The sequence below is a fragment of the Propithecus coquereli genome, unplaced genomic scaffold (assembly GCF_000956105.1).
Source record: "Propithecus coquereli isolate 6110/MARCELLA unplaced genomic scaffold, Pcoq_1.0 Scaffold16, whole genome shotgun sequence".
In the NCBI taxonomy this organism is placed as follows: Eukaryota; Metazoa; Chordata; class Mammalia; order Primates; family Indriidae; genus Propithecus; species Propithecus coquereli.
In genome coordinates this window covers 5,626,821-5,638,821 of record NW_012140524.1, presented here as the reverse complement: position 1 = coordinate 5,638,821, position 12,001 = coordinate 5,626,821, and the positions used below count along the sequence as shown (strand labels likewise).

Below are 12,001 nucleotides of genomic sequence, written 5' to 3'. Positions count from 1 at the left end.
GGGGTCTCGCTCTTGCTCAGGCTGGTCTCGAACTCCTGACCTTGAGCGATCCACCTGCCTCGGCCTCCCAGAGTGCTAGGATTACAGGCGTGAGCCACCGCGCCCGGCCTAAATTATCTTATTCTTTATACATTTTTAGGAATTAAAGAATGCATTATTTGCTTAGAAAAGTGGGATTTCTGGTTCTTCATGGTCTACATTGGTCTTGTGTAAGGTTGGACAGAACAGTCCTTTTGGAGACTTTTCACCCAGACTGGGCCTCCCATGTCGGTGGGACAGTGAAAAACCAAGTATCGAGCAGGAAATAAGAGTATCTGGCCTTCAGGCATTAGACTTTCTCACAAGGGGAAACAGCAACACCCAAGAAAAACCCATTTACATTGACCTGTACATAGCACCCCTGGCCTGTTGACCCCTTTTCTTTCCTCCCCTGTTAGCCAGCAGAGCAGCAAGCTCTTCTTTGCAAGACTGTGAGTGATTCTAGAGGAGTAGAAAATATCAACTGCTTCTACCAAAATGTCACAAATTCCAGAGGGTGATTTTTTTTTTTTTTTTTTTTGTTTCCTCACTTTTTGGCTCTACTCAATTCTCAGAAGGTAAAGCTGAAAAAAAAAATCAGTGTGTATGACTGGATAGTCAGTCGATTCTTGGGGTTTTTTTTGGTGGAGGTGTTGTGGTAGTTACGGTCTATAAAGTCACTGTGAACACTGAATTACAGAGTACTTTTCCTAGGGGGGGTCCAGAGTGAGGTTCCTGCAAGCCTCTGGTCACAACATTTTCAGCAACTGCTCAATACATAACCTTGTTTTATGTGTGTTTCTGTCTAAAGACACCGTGTTTAATATACGTTGTTGAGTCATTTACCATTGACCTCACAGCCAACAGCACTGTGACTATTGCCTGGACGAAGCCTCCCTCACCTGTATATTTAGTCCTTGAGGCACACGGCCTTCTTGCCCCAGAAACACTAGACAAACTTCAGCACTACGCCTCGAGGCCATTTTAAACAGTGGAAGCCAGCAACAAAAAGCACAAAAATGTGAAAAATGTAGCACAGAATAAACCATGAAACGGACACTTTATAACATCAGGGCTGAGCTGAAACAGGAAGGCAGAGCATCACTTTGTTTGACCTCAGCTTAGAACATACATGAGGGGGACGCAGATTTTTTGCTGCTCTGTGCATGCCCATGATGACCATGAACCCACCTTGACTGGTGATTTTGGGGTTGCAAGCAAATTTTAACAAGTGAGCAAGTTCACAAATACTGACTGTATAACGTAAGGAAAGTAATCCCAATTATTGTGGCAGGACACTCCGACAGTCTGACTGTACAGTTCATGTAGAGAACCAATCATGTAAGGGAAGAATGAGTTACAAGCTGGGATAGCCAGACCCACGTCCAGAAGATATTTTTAAACAACCTTGTGTGAGAGGAAGACAGGCAAGGAGAATTGCCCAAGAAACGATTGTTTTTTTGATGAACAAACAATAATTACCACTATTGCCAGGCTTCGGACATGTAGAGAACAGGAACAATGTCTTGTGTATCCCCATGTCCTTGACATGAGAGGTAATGATGGCCAGCACGTGGGGACCTCAGCAAGGGGCCGAGTGGTAAATAAACGAATGAAAGGAAGAGCAAGGAGAATTCTCTTAGTCATGCCTGAGAGCCCACTGTGGGGCACCTTAGGAGTCTGGTGCATCTTTTTAGCCTAGATAACTTCCTGTCCACTGTGTTCAGTAAATTTTCTCGGGGAAATGCTTATCAGTGGCCAGAAACAGTCGTGTCTGGCTGTGAAAGGTATTAACGTGGCACGGGGTGGGAGTCTGTCATACTCATCTTTGTGCACGGTCTCCAGCATGTTAGTGTTTACAAAATGTATTTGAATGAATGAATGAATCTAACCCTCATCTGGAAGATTTAGAAATGCAAAGGCTTTAAAAAATCCTTTTAAATTTACAAGAGAGGATAGACTATAAGTCTCTACTCAGATAAGTAGAACGATGTGGATATTCTTTTGTTAACTAGCTTTGTCTATTGTACAAAGCTTGAGCTTTTCAACTCGGGAAGCATCTACACTATGCTACACCCGCCCTGCCCTGGTCGTCCCCCTAGAGACATTCAAGGACTAGACTTAATTAAAGTAGAAACTAGTTAAGTTTTATGAGAGGAAATTGACATTCAATTTCAGATATTATCTGCTTAAATTATTTCCTGCAGATTTAACTGTTCATTTTACCAAATATTTGTCATGGAGCTACTAGGTGCAGGAAACTGGGCCAGGGGCTTTGGAGCATGCAGAGAGAAGCAGAACATAGCGGCTTTTGTCTAGCAGGAGGGAAAGACATGGATGCACTTGTCTGTGAATCAGAATAAAACGTACACTTACTACAGGTAAAAGCGAAATGTTGTGGTGGCACAGGGAGGGTAAGATTAATTCCAACCTACGCCATCCTACAGGTTAATTGAATTTAACCTGGGCCTTGAAGGCCCACGTGGAAGTGCCTTTGGGAGTAGGTGGGTCGCAGGGCAGACTGGAGAGTTAGCACAGCTAGGGCAGTTCCAAGAAGAGGGAACAGCATGAGCAAAGCCACTGGGGCAGGAGGGTATGGGGAACAAGCACTACAGAGTTCTGGGGTGTCAGGGGCAGGGTTGGGGTGGGGTGGAGATGGTGAGATTACCGGAAAATAACATCCAAATCCAATGATAGAGATGTTTACAGGTAGTTTACTTGGATTTAATTCTGTAGTCACTTGGAGCCGTGGTAGATTTTTAAAGCAAAGAAATCACGTGACAGCAACTAGCAGTAGCTAAAATTTGTAAACACTTACTATGTGCCAAGTACCTTTACCAAATCCTTACCACAACCCTTTGAGTTTAGTACTATTAGTATTGCAGTTTGTAGAGGAGGAAATAACCAAGAGAGGTAACTTCCCCAGGATCCACAGCAAATAAGTGGTAAACTGGAATTCGAAGCTGGGAAGACTTATATAAGAGCTTAGATTTTCAACCTGGGAGTGAAGGGTAGGATTCAGAGAGTCTTTGAACTTACTGAATTATTTGCAAAGTGTTCAGTATATATGAACATAGGCATTAATTTAAGAGAGGATCTGTAGCTTTAGTCATATAAGAGATAGATGCTAAAAATGTTAATAGAGGCTATAGTACTCTTTCACTCTCAAAAGCATGGACAATAGATTATATGGTAACTTTATGCCTATTCTTCTTGTTAGTTTTGGAAGAAGCAGAACAATCTAGCACTGCTCAAAATAAAAGGAAATGTCAAAACAATTTTCAGGAATTATTAGTACTGTGTCAGGCTGTTCCTGATTTGTGAGAAGCAGAAAACGTGTAAGAATTTCTTTCGAAGGTAGACATGAGATATCCAGACCTTGCAACTTGCGATAATTTGAAAAGGCAGAAGACCTACCTCTCCATTTGGCAAAAATTGTTCTTTTTAATCCTAGCAGAAGCTAAATAAACTCCTGAAATCTCACGTGTTTTAGAAAAATGCCTAGATACTAGTCTGCTTTCAACTGGACCAATTTGCTTTTTATATATTTAGGACATGAAGGAGGAATATTTACCAACCTTTGAGACGAAAAATTTCTTGCAGCCAGTTGTGAATTCAAAGGCAGTTGCCAGGATGAATGAATGAATCTAGATTAAAGAATTGCCTAGTTTATGTCACTTGAGAAATCAAATTACTGTCTCAGTTTTGTTGAGAGTAAATATCTTAATGTTTTAAATACGTGTATCTCTAAAGATATATTATCACACTAGTATAGCAAATATAGTACTTGAATAGCAGAGATCTGGATTCCCTACTTGAGGTTTTCTTTATATTTTCCCCGTCTTGACTTTCTCATTTTCTCTATTTTTTTCCTGGCTCATATGAAAGCAGGTCACAGATATGACACTTTACCCTTAAAATACTTCAACTTTTCGAATTTCCTAAGAACCAAGGACATTCTCTTGCATAGCCGTAATATTCTTATTATTCCCAGGAAATATTCAATCATATTATCTAATCCATATTCAGATTGTCCAACTGTTTGAAAAATATCCTTTACCATAGTTTTATTTTGCTTTGTGACTTTGATCAAGGATTCAGTCAAAAATCACAAATAGCAATTGGTCATCATGTTTCTTTAGTCTGTTTTATGAACTGTCTTGCCTCCTGCCTTTTTTTTTTTTTCTTATTTCGTGTTTCATGATGTTAACATGTTTGAAAAGTCCAAGACAGCTGTCTGGTAGAATGTCCTACAATCTGGATTCACCTGACTGTTGGTGTCCTCATTGTTAGATTCAGATTAGACATTGCTAGCAAGTATACATTGCTTCCCTTCAGAAGGTGTGTGATGTTGGCTAGGCTAAGTTTAATTCATCTGACTAAGTTGGTATTCACCAGACCTCTCATTGTAAAGGTGCCCATTCCCCTTGATAGCTAATAAGTCATCGTGGAGTAATTCTTAGAGATCATGTGCACATCCTGTTCCCTGACAGTCATTCACCAATCATTTTAACCATTAAGATATCTAAAGTGTTATCTTTTCCTTTGTGAGTGGGTATACAGGAAAGCTCTACCCTAGAGGGGAGAGAGCTCTTTATTTTAGAGATTTGTACTTAAATTAATACATCTTTTTTGATGCAAAAGAGGAAAAATTAAGTATTGCCATACTGATTTCTTTCTGGACTGAGAGAATTCAGTAATGATGAGATGAATTTTCTTTCAACAGCCACCATCTAAAAAGATATGACATTTGCCCCCTTCCATTTGAAAATGCTTTGGAAGTAGTTCTACATAAAGCGTGTTAATGGAATGGGCATTAAAACCATGGAATTCCTTTGAAAAGTGAGATAAAACGGAAATGATTTTGTTGTGGGACTTCTCGATCTAGGCTAATAATCTTTTTGGGAATTTATCCTGAGGCTTTTGTACCCACTCTGCTCATGACTCCTTCACTCAGAGTGTTATCTGATGAGGATCTTGTTTCACTTCTGAGAGCAGAGCATTGTTCTATTTCTTTGGGGAGTTAGGGGGTAACAGGGCAAGATTGACTCCAAGCAATGCAGTATCAAACCCACCCTTCCATCTTGAAACTGGAGACTGTCCTGCATGATATATATGTCCTCCCACTTGCAATTCACAATGAGAAGATTTATTTTTTAAACAATTAACTATTTCTCCTAAGTAAATGAAACTGCTCTTTAATATTGGGGTAAAGACCTTAATACTCTCTAGGAATTCTTTTATGATTTGCTTCATTTGACTTTTAATTGTTTTGTAAGAGAATTTTAGACACTATTCTTGTGGCCAGCTAGACTTGGTCCTGTGTATCCTCTTGAGTCGTGAATTAGCACAGTCTTGAAGTCTGGAAAAATTTTGCCCGTTTTGCAGGTGTAGTTTGATCGCACACTTTTTTCTCTCACTGGGATTCTGCTGAGCAATAAATTGGCATGGCATGGTTGGTCTGTAATGTATTTACACTAGCCTATCCCAATTCTGTGTTTTGGAGATAGTGGATTACCCCCTACATTTGCCTGATAAATTCTCACACTGTATTCTGGCTTATATTATGGTGTTATGGATTCTAGAATATGAATGTTTAAGTTAACAAATGGCTAGTTCAAGCAGCTGAGCTTGAGAGGCTTCAAAGTTGAGCAACTGTCTTGAAGGAATGATTTTAGTCTTCAATTATGAGATAATAGATCCCAAAATGTATCAGTTAATTAGATTAGTATGTCCCTGGCAATCACAATAATTCTATGGGAGGCTTGAGGATATAGCAAAGCTAGTATCTCTCAGTGACCACTTCCAGTTGGCTGTCAGTCCTTTGGATGCATGCAGTGGGCCGCCTCCAGCCCCAGCCCCAGCCCCGTGTATGTGACACAAAGCAGAGGACCTGGTCATAGGTTGACCTGCAGCTTGTAGCTTCATAACATATTTGACACTATAATAAATGAGGAGGTGCTGAAATAGTTCCTGTTTTTAAATATTAATACTTTGTCTTCCTTTCTGATGTGTAGCTTGACACTTAACCCCAAAGGACATGCAAAGCTTACTTTATTGAAAAGGCTTGCAAAGTACATTGCTTGAATCTTAGGGACAGGTTCATACCTGTCAAGCAGGTTTATATTACTACAGCACTGAAAAATGCAAATATGTCAGAAATCTAACTAAAGAACAGGGCATCTTATTCAGTACGAACAGCCTTTGAAAGTAGTTTGTTTTGGTTGAGTTTTTCTTAGAGCTTAATTGCTAGAGAAAGAATTAAAATAATAACAAAACTGTGGCTGCAAGTCCCTTGAGGGTAGGAGATGTCATCTTTCTTTTAGGCCTATCATAGTCTATCTAGTCTAAAGCAGCATTAAGTGTCCATGCATATTTGATGAATTAAATTTTCAAATGAATTTCTAAATTCCTCTGGTCTTACTAGGTTTCTCAGTCTGTAGGTTGCCACCTCTCTTGACCTTTTACTGATGGCCATTTGCTCTTCTTCCGGTCTCCTTCCTCCTGCTGACCAGTCACTTTTGACTTAAAAGATGCAACTCTTTAAGCTGTTGTATTTCATTTTTTAAAAAATTATATAGATAGGACATATTGAAAACATTTAAAGAATTATATAGAGTCAGATAGACGGTTACTCTGTATTAGATACTGTGTTAGGAGTTTGCAATAGAAAGGAACTAAAGACCTGGTGCTTGCCTTGGAAAGCCCACAGTCTATAGGTAAAATGTGTGTGTGTGTGTGTGTGTTTGTATAAAGAGAGCTGAAAAGTACAGGTGGGTGGTGTGAGTGTGGCAGGGTAGAGACTGGGGAAGAGCTTATGGAGGGGCAATGGTCAACTTTACCAGGAGGGTTCGATATTGCCCCATAGTAACCCTACAGCAGGCTCTTTAAGGGTGGGTTCCCTAGGCAGTCAGGGAATGGAGAAGGAAATCCCTCTGGTTTTGCTTGTTGGCCCTAATGAGAAGCAAGAGTGTCCTCTTGGGGAATTTGGATTGAGTATGGATTAAAAGAAGATCCGGGAGAAGAAAAGGGCAAGCAAGGCATTGTGGATGTTGCTAAATGTGCTGGACATGCCAGGTTTGGGAAGGAGGTGTATGTGTTGGATTTATAGGGAAGTGGATGGAAGTCAGAGAACAGTTGTGGTGATGGGACTAGTGGAAGGGTCAGGTATTCTCAGAAATGCAGATAAAGTGGGAGGTCTGGCTGGGAAGAGACTCAGGGTATGACCCTGAGCACACATTGAGCAATTTGACCTGTTCCCCCCAGCTGTCCTATCTTTCCTGGGCCATATGCGCCACACACTCTCTCACATATTTAACCAACCAAGATCTCACACCTCCACTCCACACCAATTTATCCAGCAGCTTAAAGTCCTCCACCTTAAACTAACCTCACCTGTAACTCAAAGAACTTTACCCAGGAAACCTTTCCAAATCAACCTCTCCCCATGCCGAATGTGTTATTCTTTTTTTAGTACCCAATGTGTACCCCCTACAAACTGTTAGCCATGACCCTTTATAGTCACATGTTTACATGGCTTTATTGCTTAAATAATTAGGCACTTGAGCTCAAAGAGTGAGTCTTTTTTTTTTTTTTTCTGGTAAACAGGAAAAGTATCTGGCACTCCTATGTGCTAAATATTTGTGGAAGGAAGGAAGAAAGAGAGGAAGGAAGGGGATAAGGAAATTGAAGTTGAGAAAAGAAAGGAATTTAAGACCAAGGAGTCATGTGCTTTTCCGCATGAGCTCTGAAGGTCACACAGGATGGTAGTCATAGCTGAACCAAGAGGATGTTGAGTGAACCTGTGAGTGAATGAGCATGGTCATAGTGATACTGGGGGTGGGGGGAGTTGATAACAATAACAGGGAGAGTCTTCCTCAAAGAAGGTGTCATTTAGGGGAAAGTTCAGTGACACTTGCAAAGGAATTTCAGAGGGCACAGTGGAATGGGTTGGGAGAGTCTTTGGTTAAGTCAAGATCTGCTGAAAACCCTTAACTTTTGGTAAATATTGCTCTGTGTGGGAGGTATTTCAATGAGAATTGACTCAAACTCTCACTTTTGGATATCCCTTGAATCAAGTGTTCTGGGGAGTGCCTCAGGAGAATGACTAATAACAACAATAATAATAATATTTGGCACGTGCTTGCATTATCTCATGAACTCTCACACCAAGCCTAGGAGGTATGTATTATAATATTATCTCCCCTATCTTATGAATGAGGAAAGCGAGGCTTAAAGTGGTTAAGTATTATAGCATTCCCAATCTTCATCATCTTCCTAAGTGGGCCACTATGACAGCCAAGGCAACACATGCTAGAGCCAGATTGGTCCCCAGAAACATCAGAACTGCTGTCTGTGTTCTCGAAACACTACCAATTGGAATTAGCTTCCTCAGTGACTCACTTCCCTCTGCCACTTCTTCAAGCCCTGGAATTTCAATCAAAATCACACTGCCACGGCAGGAATCTCATGGGTTGTACTGCTGCCTGCTGAAAATGGGGATTTGGGTTAATGATAAAATGGGTTAAAATACATAAGGTAGATAAAATAGGTTAAAATACAATAAGAAGAGGGGAGAGGAGAGAAAAAGAATGCCTTTAGTTTAGGAAGCATAATATTATTAATACTTAAAATTTCCCAAGAATAAATGTCAGCTTCTAGACACATGTATGCCTTCAGCCTGGGTCAAGATGGTATGCTGGAAGAGGAAGACGTGGGTAACAAGAACATTGGTTTTGTTTATTGGGAAAACATAAACCTACAGGAATTGTGGAACAGGGACTATCAAAAAGTTAAAAAATCTGGTGCTGTAGGGTGTCCTAATTTGGGGGATTCTTGGGGTTGGATTCTCTTGCTTCTGCGAGAGTATCTTTTCTTTGGTGCTGGGTGAGGGGGGCTTTGGGTGGCTGTCGCGGGGGGCATTCGCCGCCACAGGGAGGAAAGGACCAATTGCCTCAGCCAACGGAAGACCCACCCAAAGTTCAGACAGGATGGGGCTTGTGTGTCAGAAGACGTGTCCTCCTCCTCCACTGCCTGCCGCGACGAGACTGAGGAACTCTTTGTCATGCTTGTCTTTTGGCAGCCAGTTGCCTGGCTTATCTGCAAAGAAAATGGAGGATGACTTAGGTATGTGTAACCTCAATGAGCAGTGGTGTCAATATTTACTCATTTCTGGAACTCAAATCCTTTTACCAAACATAGCCCAACTGTAAATGCAAAATTTCAATAGTCATTAATATTTAAACACATAATTTTTTTTAAATATACTTGTTAGCCCTTCTCCTTGCTTCTTACCCTTTTCATTCCCTCAGGACTCCCTGCTCTTTCCCCTGCAACTCCACCCTGACTCCTTTCTGTGTCAGGATTCTTCTCCCACTGCTAGTCATGTCCCACACCTGGAGCTGGGGGGAAGTGGGCAGCCTGCTTCACGGCAGGTTGCAAGGCTCTGTGTGGTCCCACGTGGCCACCCCCACCCCCAGCCTGTCCCTTGCTGTCCTGTGAGACACCTCTGTGCTTACCTCAGCAAGTTCATGCTCCTTAAGCCTTAGAGGAATCTGGGGGAACTGGGTACCATCTTTGTTTTCTGGTATTTTGCACATGGGCAAGCATTGACAAGTATCATGTTCTTGATGGCTGGCCTGAGCCCTATCTGGAGGGGGGTTGCTGGACTGCTGGGAATCTTCCTCCCAAGTAGATTCTGGGAACACAGAGTTATCACCTTCATCATCTTTCTGATTGTCTAGAAATGTCTCAAGCGTTTGCACAAGACCATCCAGTTTGCTGAGAGTCAGTTTCGTTCTCTCTCTTGGGTACTTGTCTATCCATTGATTGTCTCCATTTAGATCCCAATTAGTTATGGAGTCTGCACTGTTAGAGCCCACATCACCATCCCAGGCGAGGGCAATGCTTAGTTTGCAGAACTGCTCTGGGCGGTCCTCAATTTGGTCTCGTCTCCTCCTGAGTCTCCCTGTACTTCCAGTCCACCACGTCCCTTGGATAGGAGGGAGGAAGTGGATTGGAGACGCCTTGGAAGGTGTGTCTTCACAGGATGTGGTGTCCTCACAGAAGGTATCCTCACAGGGAAAATAGCCCACAGACAGGCTCAGGTTGGATTTGCATTCAGAGCTGCTAGAGGATGAGTCTGCCATGGAGTTCAAGGGCTCAATTCTCAGGTCTCCCTCAACTCAGTAACCTTCAGGGGGGAAAAAAAAAAAAAAGCAAGCAGGATTGAGGAAAAGAAGAGAATGGTGGTACTTACGCAATAACACCATCTATTCCTTTTTCTATTCAGAACTATCCCATTTAGATGGAAGTTCATCCTATTTTTGCAGTCTCCCAGTGAAGGGCAGAAGAGGTGGCCCTCTCCCTTTAAAAACTTATTTCCTTGTGTTGTAATCCTCTCTGCTAAGCATCTCCACCTGATATCTCTCAACATTTGTCTTATTACAGTTGAAAGAATTTATATAATAAAGAAAAAGGTTACCGTTGTATAAAATTGGAAAAATACGGAAAAGTATGAAGATGAAAATAAACATGGCTGTGATTCCATCATCCAGGGATAATGATAACCATCACTAAAACATTTTAATGGATTTCCTTATAGTCTTTTCTTTTTATCTATACATATAGGTATGCATGTATGTTTATACACATATACACACACACAAGATGTCATCTCAGTTGAAATTGAGATTATTAAATTTTATGGCACAGCCTGGAACCAAACATATATGTAGCTATTCTGTAACTTTTAACCACTTCTTACTATTAACCATTAGGTGATGGTTTTAATAAATAAATCTGCAGTGAACCCCCTTGTCCATAAATCCATACCTCTTGTTATTTTCCTATATGTGGAATTAATGGACCAAAGACCACAAATACATTAAAGTCTTGTGGTATCTGATACCAAATTACTTTCCAGAAAGGTTATACCATTTAGTTGCCCATCCTCCCACCATCTGACGGCACTTTTTAGTCCAGCTTTTTCCATGATGCCCTGGCAAGTAAGTGAGGGTGGAAGAATGAACAAACACACACACACACACACACACACACACACACACACACACACACACATTGTAGACTCTGCCACGCCCTTCTCTGATGGCTACACACACGGAAGCAATGCTGCCAACTCCTGAAGCACATAAACGGGGGATGTTAGAGATCCTTCAGGTCCTGCATCTCAGTGGCTAAAAGTCCAACTGTCAGAAGTCTGTGTTCTGGGACTGTTGGTTACCTTGGCAACACAAGGAAATCAGTCAGAGCCAGAAATGTGGAAGGGGGGAGGGGAAAGAGATAGAAAACCACAGGATCTACCCTCTTGCTTCCAAAATATTCTATACCCATGCCATCTTGGGCTAAAGAGGATCCCTCTTGAGGGCCGAAGGACAAATTCGTGGTGGTTACTTCCCTCTCACCATGTGGGTGTCTAGGATGGTTCCTGTCCTTAGGGAATGTAGAGCCTATTTGGCGAGATGGACATAATCAGCCTATTATAGGACAGGGTGGTAACAAGAGAACTTAGATGGCAGGGGAAATGAAAGGAGGGCACCTTGTGCAGCCGGGGCTGGGTTTGGGGTGGGGCTCCCAGAATAGGCCACCTGGGAGAGATTCCTTCTGATGTGAGTAGTAAGGGAGGAGTGGAAATTAGCAAGGTGAAAAAGAGGTAGGGGTGAAGGGAGAAGGCACAGTGTGAGCCAGGATGCCTTGGTGAGAAACAGCCTGTTGGGGGTCGGGGGTGGAGAGCAAGCTCCATGGGACCAGGTGAGTCTGTGAGATCACAGAAGGCCTCTTCCCCTGGGAGGGAAGCTGGACTCATCCTCTATGCCTGTACTTGGATGGTGGTATTTATTTATCAGGCATTCTTCCAGGCAATTCAAAATATATTGAAGTATTTGACATGATTTAAAACAAAGGAAAACTTCCAATTGACTTGACAGCATGACTGTTGACTTTAATGAGAATGGAATCAATAGAT

At 41.8% G+C, this 12,001-nt stretch overlaps 1 protein-coding gene across 1 annotated transcript; it reads right to left on the bottom strand.

Annotated features, from left to right (window-relative positions):
• Nucleotides 1-8,802: 8,802 nt before the first annotated feature.
• LOC105807541 (chromosome unknown open reading frame, human C12orf71) lies at nt 8,803-10,182 on the bottom strand. The gene is made up of 3 exons (XM_012640962.1): nt 9,657-10,182; nt 9,590-9,592; nt 8,803-9,117 (listed from the first exon to the last, which is right to left on the bottom strand). The coding sequence occupies exons 1-3, from the start codon at nt 10,164-10,166 to the stop codon at nt 8,803-8,805; spliced, it is 828 nt and encodes a 275-aa protein (XP_012496416.1). The 5' UTR covers nt 10,167-10,182.
• Nucleotides 10,183-12,001: the final 1,819 nt, after the last annotated feature.